The sequence below is a fragment of the Aythya fuligula genome, chromosome 15, assembly GCF_009819795.1.
Source record: "Aythya fuligula isolate bAytFul2 chromosome 15, bAytFul2.pri, whole genome shotgun sequence".
In the NCBI taxonomy this organism is placed as follows: Eukaryota; Metazoa; Chordata; class Aves; order Anseriformes; family Anatidae; genus Aythya; species Aythya fuligula.
The window spans coordinates 4,113,989-4,136,629 of record NC_045573.1 but is presented as its reverse complement, the minus strand read 5'-3'; the positions used below and the strand labels follow the sequence as shown (position 1 = coordinate 4,136,629).

The following is a 22,641-nucleotide window of genomic DNA, read 5'->3' as shown; positions in this document are numbered from 1 at the left end:
AGCCCTGTAGCAGCCATTATTCAGGTCCCACAAGCGTGCTGATGTTGGTGAGGCCGGGCCTGATCTCAACCAGTGTAAATCCGTGCAGCTGCTATTCAGGAGTAATTGTGGCTTTACACAGGTGAGGATCAGGCCTAGAGGAGTAAACCAAGTGCAGCCAGGTTGGCTGCAGCTCTGCTGGGAGAGGCGATGGTGGGAAATCAATATTTTCCAAGTGGGAGATGGGGAGGGAGTCAAACTGCTAAGGAAAGAACTTTTATTTTCCTGCTTCTGAAAGGGATATTATAAACAATGCAGTGTTGTATAAATACAGGCAGCCCTCTGTGGCTGGTAGCTTGTAATAACCCAGAGGTATCAATGTACCCATTCTGAAGATGAAAATCCTTGCACTGTAGAATTTTGTGAACGAGACATTATTCTACAAAATTGCCAGAAAAACGCAGAAGTGCTTTTTTGAGGTCATTCAGCTCCAAAATGTATCATCCTCCTGCTTCCAGCCCTCACTCTTCTCGGGACACGTTTCCTCTGCACATGTTTTCGTGGTTAGGAGTGGAGCATGGCCATAAACACTGGAGTGGATGGGAAATCTGCCATGGTATTTGTAGCCTAAACAATACCAGAGAAAACAGATTGGCTTCCCGCCCTGCCCTGAACAGCAAAAGCAATGGCTTGAGTGAATCAAGTAATCTGAGCTTTCATTACTGGCCCTTTTCCTGCTATTTGTCTCATTTGTTTCCTCTTCTTACCCCTGCAGTTTTGCTCTGGGGTTATTTATTTTTCTCCTTGCTCCCTTTATTTTAAAATTTTAAGCCTGCCTCTTGTTTTTTATATTTTTCTCCTCATCTTGCTTTGTTAATTGTTTTCATTTTGAACCCACAGTTCCCACCATGTCAAAAGGAACTTTATCTGAACACATGCTTTTGTTCATTTTTCTTGCGCTTCCACCACATCCCAAGAAAAGGGGTCCTTTTGCTTTGCTGTGCCATTTCCTTAGAAATGTAGGCGATGAGCCCTGGCGATGTGGTTGCTGAAGCGTTGGTGCTGACTTCCCAGGCCTGTAAAAACCTCTGTTAGGTAGGCAATTGGCATGTGCATCGCTGTTTGTTAGGCAGGGCGTTATTAAGTCAGGTGAGTTCAATGCATGAAGTCATCCTGCAGAGTTTAGGCACGCAAATGTCTCAGCTGCCAATAGTGCTGACACCAATGAAGTCATTTGCAAAATTGGAGAATCTGCACCTATATATGGAAAAAAGAAAAAAGAAAAAAAAAAAAAAAAGCTGCAAATTATCAGTGCCTTGCAGCGAAAACAGTGTGTCAGAGGAGGAAGCAACCAACGCCCATGATGTTATGAGAGGAGACTTCTCCATATTGTGCAACTTCTGCAGGCTGAGGTCACTGTTCGTGACCATGGGCCTTGTGATATGCACTCGAGGAAAGCAGCCGTGCAGTAGCTGCACAAATGGCTCTGCTATTCTTCACCCCAACCCTTGATAACATGAGACCGTGCCAATGCTTGTACTTTGTGCACTAAACAGAACGTGCAGATAAGGCTGAAAGGCGGTCCTGAAAAAAAAAGGCATGTGTAATATAGCCCGGGGCCTTGTGCCAAGAGTGATAAAAAGCCTTACAAATACAGGTGACCTCACCACAACCCTGTCAGACTGGAAAGGATTAATATTCTTTGTTTAACAGGAGGAAATTGAGGCACAGGGCAGCTTTGCCTATGGGACCAAGCCGCAGTTTGCGTGCCCAAGTGGCCTCAGTTGCAAACGTCCTCGGTGCAGGGCAAAGAAAACCCATCTTTCTTACGAAACAGCAGGATGAGTTATTTTTGGGTCTCAATAAATTGTCTTTGTTTTCCAGTGCTATCACTCATACCATACCAGGGGAACATGACTGACCTAATTAGAGATTAATTCTAGCAGTACAAGACTCAACTGGTAAATACAAACTTTTTTTTTAATCTTGGGTTCTTTTTTTGTGTACGTACAAGCACATCTGATTGGTACAAACACCCTGGAGGTAGGGGCCGGGGACGAGACGGGCAATTAAGAGTAATCAGAGAAGCTGAAATGTGGAAAATATGGGTTGAAGCAGGGCAAATTTCCAGACTGATTTGTGGGACTGTGACTTAATCGTCTGGGAGAACTTATCCTCTGGGATACAACCTCATGCAACCAGATGGAAATTAGGAAACATTTAACCACCTACCGTGGGAGTGCCCGGGAAAAGAAGATTTCAGCTTTTCAGTCTTCCATTTGGCAAAAGCCTTCCAGGCCAATTGATGAAGGTGCTTCCACTGATCCCCACCACAGAAGAAACAAAGAAGGTGAGAAGATGTCTGTGTTTCACTGAGCAGGTCAGTCTTAGCCCAGACAGCCCAGTGCTGGCTTTTAGTTACAACAGAAATCCTCCAGCCAGGGGCGAGCAAGAAGCCTCCAGCTGAGCCTGCTGGGTTTCTCAGGAGGGATCGTGCCTGGCCTTCTTGGATATGGCTCACATCCAACTCCCGCTGATAAGGAGCTGCTGGCAGTGAATGACTTGTGGGCCAAGCAGCCCTGTCATGCACATGCTGCCCGACCTGCAGTCGTGGTGTGCTCTAGGAAGAGCCACTGCAGCCCTGGAGCCTTGGGCCTAACTCTGCCCATGGGCCTCAATGCCCTGCTGAGAGCCGGGTCTGGCTCTGCAATCACCATATGTTCCTAACATGTCCCATGATATGGGGTGGGTTTGGGCTAAGGGGACCGTGGTGGAAAAGGCTGGGTATTGCATGTTTGGAGCTGGTGTCATTAAGGCCGTCCCATGATTCATTTACATATTTGTTTGTTTATCTGCCTGGGCAGATTTTGAAGCGGCTAGGCACAAATTGAGGTCACTGTGAATGTGGTGTTGCCCCTTCACCCTCGGATAGCTCTCTGTTGAGTGTACTTCATTAACGGAGGCTGCGGTGCAGAGAAGAGCTCTTCCATCGCACCAGACGAGACGTGCGAAGGATGGACCGTCCTTGGCGGGGCTGGTGTCAGAGAGCACTGCCACCCCCACGCTTCTTGTAATTGGCTTTATGTGGAGCGCCGGCTGTGGGTTATAATTTTCTGCCTTTGCTAGGAAATTATAGAGGAGTGAAAGGGAGATGGGTTTTAGCTGCTGACGCTTCGGGAGCCTTCAGAGGTGTTACCAGAGTAAAGAGTTGTGTGCGTGGTGCTTGCCCATTGAGGCCTTTCTGGAGGCTCGTGTGAGAGCACAGCTGGTCAGAAATTTGACTTCAGGCAGAAGACTACAGTGAGATGAGAGGAACATAAGAAAAGAGTTGTTAAATGTGTGACAGTCAGTGAAGGGCAGTTTGTTTGTCAATGCAAATACTTTGTCCGTTAGAAGTCTGGTGTGTGTTACAGTATGTTTTTTTTGTGTGTGTGTTTCTTTATTTTTTTCTTTTTTTTTTTTTCTTTTTTTTTCCCTAGCTTGTGGAAGAAATGTAAACCTTGGGGGTCTATGATACTGCTTGGGGTGGTCATCAGCCCAGTGGTCTGTGTCCATGCAGGACTGTTCTTCCCCTTGTGTTTCTCGGTCCTGTTTTTGCCAGCCGGGTGGTGGTAACATCACCTCTCCTCAGGGAAAGTCTGTGTGGTTTTCAAACCTCTGTCTCTCCAGGATTTTTTACAAGCAGAAGGGCATTTTCATTTGTCAGCCCCATTCCTCTGAAGTTCTGCATCTTCCATGCCCCATCAATTCAGTCATCAGTTCCCTGATGCTCCAAGATGAATTGCTGTTCCTGTGACAAGCCCATTTTTGCAGCTGTGACAATACTGGTGACTGCAACCAGCTATCACCACCCAAATCACCTTCTGTTTGTGTTAAGCGTGGTGACCAGCAGCTTGTGAATTACCCATACCTTCCTTGCTGCCCTGCCATGGGGAACAGGGTCACACTGAGCTCCCCCTGCTCGCCCTGAGGTACAACAGCACAGCCTTTTTACAGCTCCCTGCAGACAGCCAGGGCTCTCACAAGCTTCTCAAGTGCCCTTGGGCTTTCTTATTGATGGGAGAAGCAGCAGCACTGTGTTGGTGTCAGCATGAGGGTGATGTCAGGGGAGCTGAGGCCACGGCTGCTCGTGACCTGGAGGAAGAGGCTCTGCTTGGACCGTGCTGGTTCCTCTGTGGTCGCACGCCGTTAACCCTGGGAATGTGGCTGTGGCTGCAAACCATCCCTGTCTCGTGTGTCTTCTGTGACCCCGTGCACCAAGAGCCTGCTGGTCACCAGCGTGACTCTTACTGCTGGGGTTAACAGCTCTCACGGAGATATTGCTTATTAAGGAAACCATTAGCTAAGCTGGGAGAGGGGGAAAAAAGGGACAATTTTATGAATCACTCAAAATTAAGAGAATTGACATCAGCTCGGTGCAGTTATTTTTCATTTGTTTTAGCCTGTTTGCTGCACACCTGAGGTGGGAAGCATCTGGCACACCCTGGTCAGTACCGCAGGACTCTGGACCATGCCTGTGTGCAGGCACTCGCTGGGTGCCCTCCAAGCCCTCAGATGTTTCCAGAATCATCCTGCGGAGAGCCTTTTGCTCTGCTTCTTCCCTCCTGGGTGCCATTTCAGTGATATTCTCATTACAGAAATAGCCTCAGTAAGGACACGCTCCCCCATCGCGTCTGGTCCAAAGCACTGTCTATGTATAGCAGGATTGCTTTAATACCCTCATTTCATATAAAATTATGTGATGTGTTCAGGATCTGCAGCTCTGACCAGTGGTGGCAATCTGGGGGGGAATACCTAATTTAGTAAGATAGGATAAATTCCCCCCTCTCCTTCTGATTCTTCTCTTGTCAGACAGCAGCACTTGGGTGGTCAGGGGCTGAGAAGACCATGAAGGGCATCTTCTCAGAGAAGAAATGACTTTTATTGACTGCGATTTTTCTCAAAGTCTGTCAAGCCAGAGACACAACAGTGCTCCAGGAGACGAGCAAGAAAATAAATATATATATTGAAAAATTGGGTAAATAAAGACTTTGTAAAGGTTCAGCAGCCAGGTGCGGAGCCCAGTGGATGTGGCTTTCAATAGTGACCCTCCACTGCCCAGCTGCAGGAACACCTCCAGCTGCAGCAGCGTGTTTTCCCCTCCTGCATGTGGTTTCTTCATCACCATGAGGTTGTGGGGAGGTTGCTGGTGGGAGGGAATGTGCTCCTGGTGTGGTCAGGATGGTGCCACTGTCACCTGCCAGCCCCAGCACGGCAGCACCGTGGGTTTGTTGGGCTCTGCATCTTGTTTGCTCCTACTCCTGGCTGGTCTGTTAGATTGTCAGTCACCTACAGATGAGTAAATTGCTCCCACCAGACCCATTTGGGATGAAAGGAGTGATTTCCTTGTGTGTGAAGCTGCTGCACAGTTTATTTACTTTCTGAGGGAGCAAGAAGGGGGGCTAGCCTCTCCCTCTGCTGAGGCTTTGCCTCAGTTTCTGTCTGAGAGGAGAAAATACCCAACCACAAACCCAGCTCCTGCTAACACCAGTTATTAGCAGAGGTAATTGGAAAATCAAAGGCTTTGTGTGAGGGAAGCAAGGCAGCTAACCCGTGCCTGCAGCCCTCGCAGGGACACATCTGCCCCCGAGCACCTCTAAAACTGCAGCCCCTGACATCCTGCTGGAGGTCCCCAGCATCACCCCGTGTGGGGAGAACCTGCTTTTGGATGCAAAGATACAGGATGAGTGCCTGAGCATGGCCTCCTCAGGTCCAGGTGCTTTGTAAGAGCCCAGCAAAAGGGAAGTAAGGTCCCTTTCACATGACAGTTGTAGCCCCATGCTGATGGGGTTTTGGCTGCTCAGTGCAGGCTAGGGGGCAGAACTCAGGCACATGCCCCTGTAAACTGCTTAATTGATTCCCATCTGTCACTGATTACATAAATCACCAAGCACATCATGGCCGTGCAAAGCTGGGCACGTCCAAGATGTCTTCCTAGGAAAGGTGTCAGCGCTGCCTCTTGGCTCTTCAGTACAGATCTGGAGGTGAGCCTGGACCTGTTTTGTGAACAGTAGGGCAGAGGCAAAAAATGCTGCTGGCCCAGGGGCACAGCCCCATGCAATCTGTCTAGGAACCTGGCAGTTCCTAGCATTGCCTAGCCCCTCCCGATCACACCCCTTGATAAAAGCGATGGACGTGGTGAAAGCACAGCTGGGGGTGAGCCGAGCCACGGTGAGAGCAGCTGGCAGCTCCCCGCACGAGCCTCACCGCTCCCAGGAAGGTGTTTTATGGATGTCTTCCCCCCTCGCTACCTTTTCCCCTGCTGAAAATTGCAGTTTCATGTCACAAAACTTTCAGGGCTGGGCATGGTATTGGCACCATCCAGGGACAAATCTGCCCAAGGGTTAAAGTCTGAGCAACCGAGGCAGCACAACTCCTCCTTCCGCGTCATCTGAGCGCGGCTGCAGCTGAAGGTCAGCCCCAAACCTCATAAACCGAGGCCTGGGCGGTGCAGGAGACAGGTGCTGTCAGGCCGGGAGGCACGATGAATCTCCTGCCAGACTTCTCCCTAACCACTTGGACACTCCTCATCATTTTCTTTAGCCTCCTGATTCTGTGAGTAGAGGCTAGTCCTGACGGGTGCCTGGGGAGGAGAAGTCCCTGTGCGTGGGCAGCCGGGGCTCACAGGGGTATCACACTCAATAGGAAGTGCCCTGGTGCATTAATTAGTGTTAAAAAAAACAATCCTGACTCTTCCTGTGCTACCTGCAAGGCTGAGATGAGGGCTGATAAAGGAGGTGGGTGGGACGAAGGAAATCTTTGCTGGAGGAAGTCAGAGAGTATTTCCTGCCTCCCTGTCAGCAAGAAACGATTGGGAGGATTAAAAGGAACCTCTGTGTTTTGTTGTTTGTTTTTTTTTTTCTTTCTTTCTTTCTTTCTTTCTTTCTTTCTTTCTTTCTTTCTTTCTTTCTTTCTTTCTTTCTTTCTTTCTTTCTTTCTTTCTTTCTTTCTTTCTTTCTTTCTTTCTTTCTTTCTTTCTTTCTTCTTTCTTTCTTTCTTTCTTTCTTTCTTTCTTTCTTTCTTTCTTTCTTTCTTTCTTTCTTTCTTTCTTTCTTTCTTTCTTTCTTTCTTTCTTTCTTTCTTTCTTTCTTTCTTTCTTTCTTTCTTTCTTTCTTTCTTTCTTTCTTTCTTTCTTTCTTTCTTTTCTTTCTTTCTTTCTTTCTTTCTTTCTTTCTTTCTTTCTTTCTTTCTTTCTTTCTTTCTTTCTTTCTTTCTTTCTTTCTTTCTTTCTTTCTTTCTTTCTTTCTTTCTTTCTTTCTTTCTTTCTTTCTTTCTTTCTTTCTTTCTTTCTTTCTTTCTTTCTTTCTTTCTTTCTTTCTTTCTTTCTTTCTTTCTTTCTTTCTTTCTTTCTTTCTTTCTTTCTTTCTTTCTTTCTTTCTTTCTTTCTTTCTTTCTTTCTTTCTTTCTTTCTTTCTTTCTTTCTTTCTTTCTTTCTTTCTTTCTTTCTTTCTTTCTTTCTTTCTTTCTTTCTTTCTTTCTTTCTTTCTTTCTTTCTTTCTTTCTTTCTTTCTTTCTTTCTTTCTTTCTTTCTTTCTTTCTTTCTTTCTTTCTTTCTTTCTTTCTTTCTTTCTTTCTTTCTTTCTTTCTTTCTTTCTTTCTTTCTTTCTTTCTTTCTTTCTTTCTTTCTTTCTTTCTTTCTTTCTTTCTTTGTTTTGTTGTTTTGTTGTTTTTGCTTTGCCACACAGAGCCAAAGGGAGGAGTAATTCTATTTTTGCTGCAGCAAACTGCCTGGTTGCAAAGGGCTGGGCTGTGCAAGCTGGGAGTAGGCAGCAAGTAAAGTCTGCCCTGCTTCTGCAAGCAGAAGCCCCTGCTTAAATAGTTATGCTGGCAAAATTGCCCTTTTGCTTATAGCACTCGTGGGAGCTGCAGTGAGCTACGCAGGCAAAAACTTAATTTGGCTCTTTTAATTTATGCCCCTGCTTGGCTGCTGGGCTGCTCTGGCTCTTCCACCTGGGCTTCACAAAGCCAAAGGCAGGTCTCAGCTTGGGAACTTGGTCCCTCTGAGGTTCCCTTCAGCCTCCTGAGTCACCGTTGTCTGACCTGGGCAGTGGGATGCAGCCCCTGAGCAAAGGTCTGAGATGTCTGCATCTGCCTAGGCTGGGCTGCAACTGTCATCAACCCTTGTCTTGTATGGAGATGTACCCCAAATGCTCTTGGGTTTCTTGCAGTAGCAGAGCAGCCTCAGCAGGTCTGCCACTGCTTGTCCATAATTTCAGCTTTTTCTGTGTGGCAAGAAGCAGCTATGTAAGCTGCTCGCTGTGCTTAGGGTGAAGAGCCTTCTCTTCTTGTTACATGAATGCATCTCACACACTGGCTTTGCTTGGCAGCTATGGGATATGGCCCTACCAGACCTTCAAGAAGTTGGGCATCCCCGGGCCACGGCCTCTGCCATTTTTGGGAACACTGTTGGAGTACCGGCACGTGAGTATGGGCAGCTGCTGATCCACATCTGCCTTAGGGGCTTACGTGTAGGTGGTGCTGTTTTTTTCCATTCTTTGGTCACATTTTTCCCCTATCCTTGGTTCCTTGGTAATGGCAATGACGTTTCCAGGTAGGAAGCTCTGTGGATACGCAGAGAACACAAAAATTACTTTAAGGTTCTTGCTGACCTGAACGAGGGGTGTTGTGTTTTTCACTCACTTCATAATTTGAGCTATTAGCTCCCATTTAGGTTTCTACCCACTCCTCAGCAGCTGAAGAACTGTTGGAAACAAAGAAAAAATATATTGAGGAGCTACCTAAAGCTGCCACTTTCTGAGAATTGTGTGCTTCTTCGTGCTTTGTGTCACACCCCAGCAATGCCCTGTCCGCCATCTGTTCCACCATCCTAAAACCAATCCAGCTGAATAGATTTCCAAATAAAACAAGTATGACCAAGTTAGAAAACCTTATCAAATAACTGGGTATCAGCTGGTTCCAGATAACTGCCTGGAAACGCAGGATGAAATGTATTAGCTTCAGCTTCAATGAAAGGGGAGTTTAAACTTGTGTTTGCTGAGTTTACAGCATGACACATGGTCTCTTACTAATGGTTTAGTTGATGCATGGTGAGTGTTATGTGTCCCAAAAGTTTCATCCTTACATGTAACATCAGTTAAAACCTTAATGGGAACAAAGGAAAACAGAAGAGCCCTCATCACTCTGGTTCAGTAACTGCTGTGGAAGATCTCAGGAGGACAAGGCAGTAGCAGCTCTAACCTGTTGAGCTGAAGATGAAAGGACACGCTGGGATCTAGTTCTGCCTGCTAACTCTGCTCACACTAGAGCTGTGTACCCTGTCGTACCTTGTCTTCATTATATTTTTAGCGCTGGTTGGCTGGTGGAAGTTGAAAGTGCAGTTTTCTTTCTCTGCACTCTTTTTACCTCCAGCACAAATGTCCCCTCAGAGTCTATGTGGCTCTTAAGGGCTGCCGTGCACCCGCCAGCCTCTGCCTCTGAGGATGGGTCCGTGGGATGCTCCCAGCTGCAGGCTGGGACCTGCTTTGATCACTCTTCGCTCACAAACCGTTCATTTCTCCTTTCTTCTTTTGCAGGGATTCTTAAATTTTGATCAGATGTGCTTTGAAAAATACGGTAAAATCTGGGGGTGAGTTTCTTTCTGCAGAACAAAATTCTCTATTTGGGGTGTTTCTCTGTCCCAAAATGGAATGGGAAAGGGTGGCTTGCTACCATGTCCCTGCACTGTCATTCCTGCAGTGATGGCTTGGGGCATGGGGAAAAAACAGTTTCATGGCTGGGGAAGTCTCCAGCCTTCTCTCCGGGACTTCTCTCTTGCTGGGATGGGATGATGGCAGCAAGCTGGGAGTCTTTATTTTTTTCCCCACTTTGGGAGCATTCAGAGCTAAACAGTGGTGCTAGTGACCTTGGGGACAGGCAGCTCCCCCATCCTCCAGCACCCACCACATCAGCACGGCCGTGCCTTTATCTCTTAGCTCCAGCTGCGTTAGCGAGGGAAGGTACCGATCATTTCCCAGCCACGCAGCCTGCCCAGAAAACTCCAGTGCTGGTGTCAAACTGAGCCTCAAGCCTTTGAAGCCTCTGTTGTGTCTGTCTGGAGCAGAAAGCGAGCTGCAGGCTGCCGTGGTGTGTTTCATCTTGCTCCCTGCTTCTCCCAGAGCCAGGGCACGAGCCACCTTTAAACCTTCCTCCCGCTCCCTGCCCAGCGCTGGCTCTGTGCAGACAGGCACGGGGCTCTTATCGTGCTTCTCCTGGGAACCTGCAGACCGAAGCAAAACTGGTGCACAAAGATCGTAGGAGCTTCATGAAACTAAGCATATTTTTGGAAAGATTAAATTTTTCTCAAACCTCTTGAAGACGGCAGCTTCCCTCGGCTGTGGCCCAAGGCTCCTGCCCTTTGGCTATTAAGTTCTCCTGCCTCTGGTGACCGGAAAAACAGAAGAGGCAGATGAGATTTTTTTTTTTTTTTTTTCCCCTCTCATTGCCTTGTAGGCCACACAGGGAAATCTCTTTACCCCACAGGTGGCCATTCAGTATGGGCTTATTGACTGCAGCCACCAGTTACCGAACCACAGCTCAGACAGCCCAAATGCAGGGATCAATGTCGCAGCCAAAGCTGCCTTTTATCTGAACTCACACTGCTTTGGAAATCCTTCTGTAACAGCACAGATGATGGCTAGAAGTGCTCATGCTGTCCGTGTTTGGCACTGTCCTTTTTTCCCCTCTCTCTGGTTTTACGGCATAATAAACCCATTTCAGCCCCGTCCCTTTAGCAGCTTTGTCAGAGGGGACTCAGCTGGCCCAAACCCCATGGGCTGCAGCGCTCATTGCGCAGTGCTCTGTCCCCGGGCAAAGCAGCCTGCTCTCACTCCAGCTGCCTGTGAGCAATGGACTGACCGTGGCTTTCTCTTGGCTTAGGATTTTTGACGGCAGGCAGCCTCTGCTGGTTGTTCTCGACCCCATCCTCATCAAAACCATCCTGGTGAAGGAGTGCTATACCAATTTTACCAACCGCCGGGTGGGTATCTCGTCCTCTGCTTTCCTCTCTGGTGGGGAGCGAATGCAGCAAGAAAGGAAGAGTTTCTTCTTGGTTTCTGTTCTTACTCTCTGCTTCCGAGTCTCTATGTGCCCTTCAGCAAGTATTTGCTCTCTGTTGTGCCCCAGCTTATTGACAGGACTGACAACAAAACTCTGCCAGGGAGGTGGAGAGGCCATTCTGACTGGGGCATCAGCCTGGATGTATGCTAGAACTGAGCTGTTTCTGCCTCTTGCACTGTTTCCATTTCTGTTGTTTGCTGTTTGAGGTAGAGCTGCTATGACTTTAGGGGCCAAGTCAATGCTCCGTGATATTTGTTTGTGTGTTTTGTTGTGTTGGTTGTTGCTGTTGTTTTCTTTGCCTCTTTGCATTGCTGTAATGTCAAAGGGGGGCAGAAACCTTCACCCATTGCCCTGTATAACCACGTCCCTTTTCCTGCCAAATTCTCCTCGTGCAGAACTTCCGTCTGAACGGGATCCTGGAGTCAGCTCTCAGTGTGGCTGAAGATGAGAAGTGGAAAAGGATCCGCACGGTGCTGTCTCCAACCTTCACCAGTGGGAAGCTGAAGGAGGTAAAGCAGAGGCCGCTGGTATTTTGCACCAAAAGCTGGAGGAGTGCTGGGACCTTTCCCCTTCCGCCAGAAGCCAAAGACTCGCTCACTGTGGCCCGTTGCAGATGGCAGCGTGGAGCTGCCCAGCCTTGCTTAGAGAAGGTGAAAGAGTCTCAGTGCCTTCTGCTTTGGTTTGCATTTCAGATGTTCCCTATCATTAAGCTCTATGGTGAAAAATTAGTGAAAAACATTGAGAAGAAAGCGGCTAACGATGAGCTCGTGACCATGAAGGAGTGAGTAACTCTGTGAGGCTGACAGGAAAGAGTATGTATTCAGTGTGGGGAAGGAGCTGTTTTGGAGAGCCATTTTGGGGTTGGACCTGACGCTATCTGGAGGTCCATTCCAAACCCTACAATTCTGTGATTTCCGTGCTGCAGCACAGAGCCCTTCTCAGCTGTGCTCCTCTGCAGTGGGCCTGCTGTGCTCTGCTCAGCTCAGGCTGGGTAACAGTGCTCGGTTCCCCATCTCATTTTATTGGGGATGCATTTCAAGGCAGCAGTTGGGCCCATTCCAGAAGCCCTGCAAGTCACAGATGTGGTATTTTTACATGCCATTTTTACAGTCTCTTTTACAGATAAAAATGTAAAAGAGCTTCCCTCTCTCAAGGATTGCTCCTAAATTGGCTATTATTCACTGCTCTGGTTGTACTCATCCCATTCACTCTTTTTTCTTCTCTACTCAGCATTTTTGGAGCCTACAGCATGGACGTAGTGGTCAGCACTTCTTTCAGTGTGGATATTGACTCCATGAACAACCCCAATGACCCCTTTGTCACCAACATAAAGAAATTTCTCAAATTCAGTTTTCTAAACCCCGTGTTCCTATTATTAGGTATGACACACCTCATTTCATACAGCCCTGAATCGGCCACGTGCAGTGACCACCTGCATTTCGTTTTATCTCCCTCAGTACCTCAGAGTCCTCTTTGACATCTGAGAGGTGCACTTTGCAGGATTACATTCACCCTAGCAGGACTGAGGAAATATTTCCCCTGGGAAATCACAGCCAAGATTTGCACAGCCCCATGTGGGTCTTTGCTCCATCATCTTACAAGCAGAGATCCTTTTTGCAGTGGAAAGCTGCTGTTGTGTGTCAACAAGAGCTGCACTCAGTGCAGAACTGAGGACATATCATAGTAGAAGGCCAGAAGATTCTCAAATGCTATTGCATGTCAGCTGAGGCCTGTTAATTTTTATTTTTATTTATTTTAATTATTTTTTTATAAGAAAAAAGATCTGAAGGCAATGAAAGGCAATTCGTTGGGTCAGGACTCAGATTCACCCCACTTCTTTCTACGCTTCATAACGTCCTCCTTGAGCTATAATATGTTGTTCACTTCTCTCCTTTTAGTGTTGTTCCCCTTCATTGTCCCAGTACTGGAAAAGATGAAAGTGACTCTGTTACCCTCAAAAGTCATGGATTTCTTCAATGGCAACTTCATGAAAATGAAGAAGGAACGGGACAATGGCTACCACGTGGTGAGTCCTGCCCAGAGGGCATTTTCTGTCCGTAGCACTGTCCTTCTGAGTGCAGGAGGGCCCTGGTCATGCCTTCAGCAGCTGTGGGGTATTCATTTGCTCCTCTCCATGATTATGTTCTGAAGCTGGGGGGCTGCAAGTGGAGCAGGCATCTCCTCAAGGAGCTTGTGCTGAACAAGTTTTGCTCCCTGCCCACCCACCTCTGCTCTGACTGCCTCCTTCTCTCCCCAGGACCGGGTTGATTTCCTGCAGCTGATGGTGGACTCACAGAACAACTCCAAGTCTGCTGAGGAGAAGGACTCATACAAAAGTACGTCCTGAGAGCTGTCCTGCCCTCAGCAGAGAGCAGGTGGTTCTTCATGTGGTTAAAGAATGGAAGTAGGAGAGGATTGTAGTCATTTATTCTATGGGAGTTTCAAGGTCTCAGTAGCAGGGCCATAATGATGCTTATCACATATCAGCCATATTTTATTATATCCCATTTGCTGGGGTGAGTCCTGAGGGCCGTTTATCCAACAAAAAGCAAACAGAGTGAATATCTCCTTGCCTCTTTGTTTCTTATTTTGTCTTCTCTGAAGGCCAGTGGTGCTGGCTGTATTTCATAAAGCACACAAAGCACATATGCTGCACGTACCTTGCTCATCGATAAGCTCATCTCTGTTGCTCATCCCAGGTTAACTGTTAGATTCAGAAAATAAAGGGTCAGCCAAGGCATAGCCCAGACCATCAGCCTCTATCAAGGCAGGAAGCTTGTTAACTTCTGATATTCACAGACAGGGAATTTGTGTGGCACCCTGCACTGCAGGCTGCACTGGGATGCTGCTGCAATACCACAATCCTGTATTGTCTTCATTACCACTGCCAAACTATGCTCAGGGCTACTAATCCCTCAGCAGCATGTGGCTAACCTCAGAGCTTAGAGCAGTTGCTGGACATCTCCTCACCTCCAATTTTTCCTGGCACATACCCATTTTTTTTTTTTTTTTTTTTTTTTTTTTTTTTTTTTGCTCAAATAGCACAGTTCCAGAAGATAACAGATTTTCTAAATCAGGCTCAGGCTATGCATATCTTTGCTGGTGCAATTCTACCCTTAAATACAGCAAAGTAACTCTGCTGACCTTGAAAGTGTTTTTCTGGCTTCACACCAGTGCTAGACCCACTCTGCCCTGTGCCAGAGGCTACCAGTCTAAGTTAGCTGGACATTTCCTTCACCAGGTGTTAAGTAGTTATTGATAGTATTACCTGGACTGACAAGTGGGATCCTGGATTTCTGAGGGTTAATCACACTTGTGCTGTAGATTTCAGCTTCTTACACGTTTCTTGTGCCTCTTTTCAGCATTAAGTGACAATGAGATTCTGGCCCAGGCTCTTGTCTTTGTCTTTGCTGGTTACGAAACCACCAGTTCCACCCTCAGCTACATCTCCTATAACCTGGCCACACACCCTGATGTGCAGCAGCAGCTCCAGGATGAGATTGATGCAAACCTGCCCAACAAGGTAAAGAGGAAGGGGAAACTCTGGGCTCATTCCCACATATTTTTTTTTGATCCTGAACCACAAACCAGGCTGGAAGCAACCCAGAATGGAATTGATGCTGGGGCTGAGGTTTCCGATTTTCTGGTTTCTGGCGGGGGGTTGAGGTCCTGTGTTCATAGCCATCCTGAGACCTTTGTCTCCCCTGCTGTCCCCAGGCTGCTCCCACGTACAACACCGTCATGCAGATGGAGTACCTCGACATGGTGGTGAACGAAACCCTCCGGCTCTTCCCCCCCGGGGGGCGAATTGAGCGGGTCTGCAAGAAGACAGTGGAGATCAATGGGGTGACTATTCCAAAGGACATGGTGGTCATGATCCCAGCCTATGTGATGCACCGCGACCCGGCGTACTGGCCTGAGCCGGAGGAGTTCAGGCCTGAGAGGTGAGGGCCTGGTGCGAGAAATAGCTGCACATTTGACCTGGTTCCTGGGAGGGGAAATGGCAGTGAAAGTGGGGAATGCATGATTATAACATTTAAATCAGGCATTTATCATTGTCTGACATCTAGTCCCAGCATTACCGTGAGGGGAGTTTTATGATCTACATCCATAAACTGTGCATGGAATTTAATTAACTGCATTGAAGGAAGCGACAGTGAGAGCAGCTCCCAGCAGCTGTAACACTGAGGGGTTTATGGCCAGATATTAAAACGAGAGCCATTGGGTGACTGGCATGCTGCCGTGCAAATCAGCAGTGGAAGGGCAAAGACAGGTAGGAAATAAAACTTAATTTTTCAACTCTAGTTGTGAAACAATCCTTGCTTTGGAGGCTCTGCCAGCTGCTGGGAAACAAGACAGGCCTGAGGCAAGCCTGGGAGACCCTGGGCTTGCTCACCTTCAGGTGGTCAAGAAGGCACTGAGGGTTGGCCCAGGGAGGGCAGGCACCGCAAGCTCAAATGCCTCTGGAAGCTAACCCTGGTGTGGGGATGTGGTCCCCTGCAGGACACAGCATGGCAGCGGCATCAGACATAAGGTAGAGGGGGACGTGTACTGCTGAAATCAGCATGGACCCTTGTGGGCCATGTACCTCATGCTGGCTGCCGAAGAAACCACCCCAGTGGGAGCATCTGGCAAGGGGCGTGTTGCACCTCAGTAACTCCAGCAGCTTGGTTCTTACACCAGGTGACAAACAGGGAAGGGTAGGTAGACAGGAACTCTTTAAGGATCACTTGCCTCACTGGAAACTCATCATCGGGTTGTGCTGGTGTCTTGGTAGCGAGATATTTCACTGCTGGCTTAACGTGGTTAAGGTTTATACCCAGACCTCATGCACTGGGAATGAAAAGCTTCCTGACGTGAAAACTAACTGATCACTGAAAAGCATTGCTGAAAATGCTCAGTGGAAAATTCCTCTGTGAGGCTGATTGTTCTTCCCTGTTTTTCATGATGAGGAGAGGAATGGCTGGTGTGTCTCAAAAGCAACCCTCCTTTTAGTCACACAGGGGGAGAACGTCTTTGTGCTCGCTCAGGCCTTTGATCTAAAGGGAAGATGTGAGGCTGCAGACCTGTGTGTTTTAGGGTTTGAAATCTGGGTTCAGTTTTTGAGCTTAGAGGGAGTTCTGAGAAAAGAGTAGTTATGAAATTGTTAGCATATTTCAGGTCTTCCCTGTTCACCTGACACACCCAGAGATGCGCAGCCAACTCCAAACAGCAGGATAAAAGCAGAGGCATAAGGCATCTATTGAGACAGAAATAAGGGACTTAGCTGGTTTCTTCTAATATGCACAGAAACACAAAAAGCCTTTGCCTTCCCAGACCCCTCATCTCTTCAGATCTGAGAGCCTAGAACAGAAGCTCTTTCTAACCTTACATATTTCTCTGTAATCAGGTTCAGTAAAGAAAACAGAGAATCCATCGACCCCTACATCTTCCTGCCGTTTGGGGCCGGCCCCAGGAACTGCATCGGAATGAGGTTTGCTCTCCTCGTGGTGAAAATGGCTGTGGTTGTCCTTCTGCAACACTTCTCATTCAGACCCTGCAAAGACACTCCGGTGAGGATTTGGGATGATGTGTGCTGTTACCTGCTCTCTGACCCCACTGGGGTGGTCCTGTGCACTCTCTTTTGCCTGCATCTCAGGACAAATAGGGAACTGTCCCACTTGAACATTAAATCCCCCATCCCCGAGGAGTTCAGAGACTGATAGCTTCACGACCACTGAACCTTGTCTGCAGACTTGGGTTTTTACTGCTTCACACAGAGACCAGGGAGGAAGATTTCACTGTGGATTAGAGAGGCATGTGGGAATAACCGTATTTAAATGCTCTCAGTTAGTTTAAATGGTTTGACACAAGTTACTGATACATTTTTTAAGCCTCTGCAGAAGCAGAATTGATGTTAGTGGAATATATCAGGCTGAAGTCCCTGAAGTACTCTGCTTTGCTTGGGGTGCAGCTAGCTGCAGGGTGCTCAGCCCCTACTGTTCCCTGCCACTCTGCCTTGACCCAGCTTAGACAGATCCTGCTCCAGAGAGTGATTATCCCTGCTCCAAGGCTGTGCTTTGCCACACAGGCATGGCCATTCGCTTTGAGACCCCGAGACAGCAGAATTCATTTCTTACGGGCCACCAGGCGACCTCTAAAGCATAACAATTTTAAGCCAAGTGCAATCTGAGATAAATTTTAATTGGTGACTCTTCCCCCTTTGAGGCTATGGAGGTCCTCGGAGGCAGAGGAGAAACAGGGAACAAGCTCCCTCCCTCCTTCGCACCCGTTTTTGGTTTTGTGTGGGCTCCCACATTGCTGCACACGGTGCTGATGGGACAGGCCCTGCAGGACGGGGCTGTTTGACATAAAGGAAATGCCTGATGTAATTTTCCAGCAATCATCACAGCATATCCTGAAAACAGGGCAACTCCCCATGACTCAGAGGCAGGTAGCATCTGCTGTTGCTCTCTGCTGCGGACACTCAGTTTCCAGCCCCAATCTGGCTTTGCTGCCATTAATACATTTTGTTCATGAGACAAGCTTAGGAGATCAGAGCAGAGGGGGCAGCAAGTGCATTCAAAGGACATTTGTTGTATAAAACAAAAATACTCACAGAGTTATTACTTGGCACAAGCACTCAGCTGGAATCTCTGCAGATTCAGATTGTGACTCAACTAGTAACCCGGAGGTGAAAGACTGTAATAGTCCATTAACAATGTGGTGACCTATCCACCCTCCCCCAAGTCTAATGACATTTTTCTAGTCCTCTGCAATCCATAAAATTGATTCTTTTTATAACTGCCTTTAATTAAAGGGAGACAAGTTAAATATGTATTGTATTATTGGTGCCCATAGGTTTATGGGTCTCTTTCAGCTCTTTTTTCCTTCAGAAGACGTTGTGTGTATTGAATCAGAGGGGAAGGGAAAAATTCACCTCAGAACATCCCTTTGGAATACAGACATGGGAGCTGCCACCTCCTCTCACTCCTCCACTGATGGCACATTGGGCTCAGAGCCACATTGCTGAAATTTCCTGAAGCAAAGCTTATTGGGGCTTTAAGCGCATTTTGTGGGGTGGGGGTGTACTGCCCGTGTCCTGCAGGGGAGGAGGAGAGCTGGGACATGAGCAGCATTGTGGCGGCGGAGGAGGTTCAGTGAAGCACTTCTCCCTGCCCCACAAGATGACTCCCTTCACCACTAGCTGTAAATGTTCTTTTTATTGAAATTTCCACCCCAAGGGAGCCTGGTGCTTTTTTGCACGAGGACGCTTTTTCTTTGGTACTCAGCTCAAGCAGTTCTCTCTGTTTCTTCATTTCCCAGGTAACATTGTTCCTCTAACTCCCATTATGGCCCAGCTCCCCTTAGTGCTGACACGTTTCAGCGTTAAACAAAATGGCACCGTGTGCCCCTCCTCAGCTGCTGCTCCCTGGATGGATTTTGGCTGCTTTTCCCTCTGTGTGCAGCCCATCAAGCACTGAGTGCCTCTTACTGTCCATGTGGACACCAGCATTCACTGACCAGTTCATCAAGAGCTGAGGGCTACTGAGCTCCAGCTCATGTCTGTTTTACATGAGCACTAGTGATAGCCTTATAAACACACCTGTAAAGTCAGGAAATGCACTGAAAATGGGGGGTGGCTGAGATGTGTGTGGGCTGTAGGGGTTCTCTCATTTTCATGACTGCCCTTTTCCCCATCTTACGTGGTACTTTTGTTTTTCTTTTTTCCTCAAGATCCCCCTGGTTTTGGACACGAAAGGTTTCATGCAACCAAAGAAGCCCATCGTCCTGAAGATGGTCCCCAGAGTCCGCAGTGACCTGGAAAAGTGAAGGAACAGATCAGAGACTCTTGTTTTATGGTGCTTTCTCTGCCTAAATCTTAGGCAGAGACCCAAATTGATGTGTGCATTGTAAAAATGTCAGTGGTGCAAATCCCCATTTCACAACATGGCATTTAGGGGGTTGGCCTGGCATAATTAAATGAACATTAGCCTAATGAAAACTCCTTAGTCCCAGATCCTGCTGTCCCAGATCACAATAGGCATTTTGCAAGACCATTTCCACTCAAGTTATTTGGGTGTCTTTTTTTTCTTCTACTTCTGAAGAGGCACTTTTCTCAGCAATTTGATTCCAGACACTGTCAGTCTCTTCTGGCAGTGTAATTTAAATCAGGAGAGGGAGAGCAAATTGCACACAGTTAAGTAATGCTACCATTGCTCCTGTTCCTACTGCCTGCTGGGCAGCTCTGTGTGTCTTCTGGTTTTATACTCCTGGGGATGCAGAGTTGTCCAGGGATATTTCCTCAGCTGTGTGCTCTGACCCTGACAAGTGTTAAAGTGGTCACGTCCTTGCAGGAATGAATGCCCATGGCAAATTTTCTGATGCTGATTTATTTAGATTTTCTTATGATTTTATGAGTGATTCAGATTGCAGATGAGTTAACTGGAGGAGCCCAGAGACAAGCAGTTCCCCCTAATGACTGGAGATTTGTGGAGTGGGAGAGAAGTGCCCTGCGTGTATTTTCTGATTGTTTGCTTGTTTTACCCCGGGCACGCAGCCATCTCCCACAGAAGTGACTGTCAGTACAGGCACCATCTACACTGCTACTGTGACACCTTTTAGTCTCTGATGTGTATTAGGCCATTGTAAGACCAAATTAACTGAATTAAAAATGACACAGGGTGTAGCACTGAGAGCCTTTGGATGTCCTGGGGAACCCTGGTCTGGAAGAAAGACGTTGCCTTTGGCTGTTGAGAGCTGGGAAGTCTTGCCCAGACTTTATGCTTTTTTTACATTCCGGAGGACCTAATGCTCTGTACTCTCCCACTTCGTGTTACTTGTCCAGAAACTGCTAAAGAGAAGTTAATCACAATAAAAAGCTTGCTTACCTCTTTTGTACCCAACTGAAGCCAGTCTCTGCTTCTGCTCTTTCCTCCATACACAAGTTAATCCATCTGCAGGTCCAACAAGCTGTTGGCCAAAAAATGGTGTGGTCCCATCCCACCACCTCTCCTAGCAAGGCTTCCTCATTGCTTAGGTGGGATCCTCAATGTACCTCTGCCTCAAAAGTCAGGGCCACAGAATGGATACAGAAGCCTGTTTTGGCAGTTCATTTTTCTACTATGACGTGGTAACAACACAAATTACCAAAGGTGCTGGCTTGCTTGTCTTAGCCAGGCATTCGTCTTTCTGTGAGAGCAAAGAGGTTTGATTCCAGGGTCTGCTCCATGCTGCAGATCCGATGACTTCATGCAGGGTTCAAAGTGCTGTCCGTGCTTTCTCCTGGACAACTCATGCACCTGCTCTGATGTACCCTTCCCCATCACAGAGTCTTCTGCTTCCAAACTGTCAAATTTCAGTGCTGGCTGAAATAATTGCAAGTGCACCTACCCCGGTCACTACCATGTATAATGGATTGGATTCCTGGCGGATGAAAACTCATTGTGTCTTAAACGCATCTAAGGTGTTACCTAACATATATCATCAGTAGTAAGAGCTGCATGTAGAGATGCTGAGTTTAAGACACTCCAGTCCAAAATAAATGGCTGAGGAGAGCCATTGATGGTGTAAGTGTGAAGTGGTCTCCAGTGCAAAAATGGGCTTAGGAACTTCAGTCACTAGACAGCAGTTGTTTTCTTTCTTTTTATATTGCTTTTCTGTTCTGATATACTATTTTTATAGACAGATAGATTATATATATTATTATATATCTTTTATTTCTTTTTATAGTTTATATTTTCTTTCTTTTTTTTTTTTCTTCATACTTTTGAAGAATTTAGTTGAAAACCCCAAAAGACACATAACAACCTTTCTGCAGTGGATTAAATTCCCCAGTGAAAGACATCCTTGCCTGAAAGGGTAGGGAAAGGATGAGGCTGTTTCCCTTGAGAGTCAGCAATGAGCAGGGTGGGAGGGTCAGAAAATTCCAGCTTCCCTGTTTGCCTTCATGACCTCCAGCTGCACAGCTATCTTCTGCTGCCCTTGCACAAAAGCAAGGGTTCATCTTTGTTTTCTGCTGTTACCATCCCTCTCTTTTAAAGCCATTGCTCTGTGTTTCACTGTGGCTGTGATGGAGCATCTCAAGAGATAACAACAAAATATAGAGGCAGTCAAAAACCAGGAGAACAAACAGCAGAAAAGTGACTCTGCTGCCACAGTAGTTGACAAAAAAGGGGCATGGAAAATCCCCAAGTCTCTGCCTTCAGAGGTGACTGAGCAGATGAGGGTGATGAAGTAACACAGTGTCACAGGTCAGGGAGGCATTAATGACCTCGCTAGACTGAAGGCTGTGGCTTGGCTGGTGGCAGCGAGGAAAGTCATGAGCAATGCACAAAGGGTTTTGCCTCCCTGCTCCATGCCCGCGCTGGAATTAATCACTCACACACAAATGTCAACACTGCGGAAAATATCCTTCAGGATAATCTCTCTCACAAAGCTGCTTAACATTTTAGTAATATACAGTTCACTTCCAGGTGTCAAAGGATTTCAGCCTTTCTCATCTCTGTTCAAAGGCATCTTCATCTGCTGGCACCCTGGTGCTGCTTCTCTGCTCCGGTTAAGCGTGTGAGCCAGCAGCTGCAGCTTGCAACGCTGATTTACCTGCAGAGAACCCACCAGCGAGCTTGTGGTGCTGCCTGGCTTTATCTTCAGGTGCTTGTGCTGGGTTCTGGCAAAGACAAGGTGATGTTGGGGCATGCCAAATCTCACCTCCATTTGGCTGAATTCAAGAAGCGCTGGAGAGTAGCAAGTGCACGCCTTTGCTGTTTCCCACTTGGGCTTGTAGGAAGGATTAGGAGAGGAGGCTGATCTGCCCATTTGCCTTCACCTTGAATCAGGGAGGGGAAGCAGAGAGTGGTGCTGCTCCCAGGCTCTGCTCTGTTAACCAGGAAACTTCACGTCCACCTCACTGTGACCAGGAGAATCGATAGCAGTGCTGCTGCTAGTGGGGCTGACACAGAGGCAGGGGTTGCTAAACCTGGTAGTGATGAAGAGCAGAAAGGAAGATTAGGGGAAAACGGCATTGAAAAGGTTAACAGGATGCTGTTTTCAATGATGAGGTTCAGATGTTGGCTTGGTGGGGGAGCTGGGTGGGAGCTTACAGTGGGGAATCGCTCTGATCCTGGGAGCCTTCCAACAGATAGACACGAGCCTGGCATAGCCTGTGGGATGGGATTGATTTCTGGTGTTCCTCTGGTTGGTGCCGCAGTTCTGGGGTTGGTCTGTGCCTGTCCTTGCTGCTCTGACTTCCAGAGGTGCTGAACATGCACAGCTCCCCTGCAGCCAGAGGGAAATGGAGCTTTAAGGCTTCAGCAGCGCCATGCCTCAGTTTACCTGCAAATGCATTTAAAAAATAAAAATGTTTACAGCTAACCAACAGTGAGATCTGGTGCATGTCTGCCTTTGTGCCATGCTTTGACTCAGATCCTAGAGAAGTCACAGAGTGAGCAAATGGGTTGCAGTTGGACGGCCCTCAACCACAAGTGCTTCAGGAGCTCATCTAATGTGCTTCAGCTGCTGAATCAAGTCTCCTGCTGCCCCCGAAACACATATAGGATCTATAAAAAGCCCTCAGTGCCAGCTCCTTTG

At 47.4% G+C, this 22,641-nt stretch overlaps 1 protein-coding gene across 3 annotated transcripts; it reads left to right on the top strand.

Annotated features, from left to right (window-relative positions):
* Positions 1 to 6,412: 6,412 nt before the first annotated feature.
* On the top strand, positions 6,413 to 19,963 carry LOC116495297 (cytochrome P450 3A30-like). Of its 3 annotated transcripts, XM_032197705.1 has the most exons (13): positions 6,413 to 6,573; positions 8,346 to 8,439; positions 9,552 to 9,604; positions 10,894 to 10,993; positions 11,469 to 11,582; positions 11,766 to 11,854; positions 12,304 to 12,452; positions 12,972 to 13,099; positions 13,331 to 13,409; positions 14,436 to 14,596; positions 14,791 to 15,017; positions 16,463 to 16,625; positions 18,790 to 19,963. In XM_032197705.1, exons 1-13 carry the CDS (start codon positions 6,503 to 6,505, stop codon positions 18,883 to 18,885), a joined length of 1,524 nt encoding a protein of 507 aa, XP_032053596.1. In that variant the 5' UTR covers positions 6,413 to 6,502; the 3' UTR covers positions 18,886 to 19,963. The 3 variants fall into 3 exon arrangements, with proteins under 3 accessions (XP_032053596.1, XP_032053598.1, XP_032053597.1); XM_032197706.1 differs by lacking the exon at positions 9,552 to 9,604 and having other exon boundaries at positions 6,509 to 6,573; XM_032197707.1 differs by lacking the exons at positions 9,552 to 9,604; positions 10,894 to 10,993.
* The last annotated feature ends 2,678 nt before the right edge of the window (positions 19,964 to 22,641 follow it).

Excerpts from the sequence above, each read along its gene's own strand:
- LOC116495297 (XM_032197705.1), top strand. The coding sequence starts at position 6,503 with ATGAATCTCCTGCCAGACTTCTCCCTAACCACTTGGACACTCCTCATC. Across the intron at positions 9,605-10,893 it reads AAATACGGTAAAATCTGGGG|GATTTTTGACGGCAGGCAGC; the intron begins GTGAGTTTCTTT and ends CTCTTGGCTTAG. Across the intron at positions 16,626-18,789 it reads GACCCTGCAAAGACACTCCG|ATCCCCCTGGTTTTGGACAC; the intron begins GTGAGGATTTGG and ends TTTTTCCTCAAG.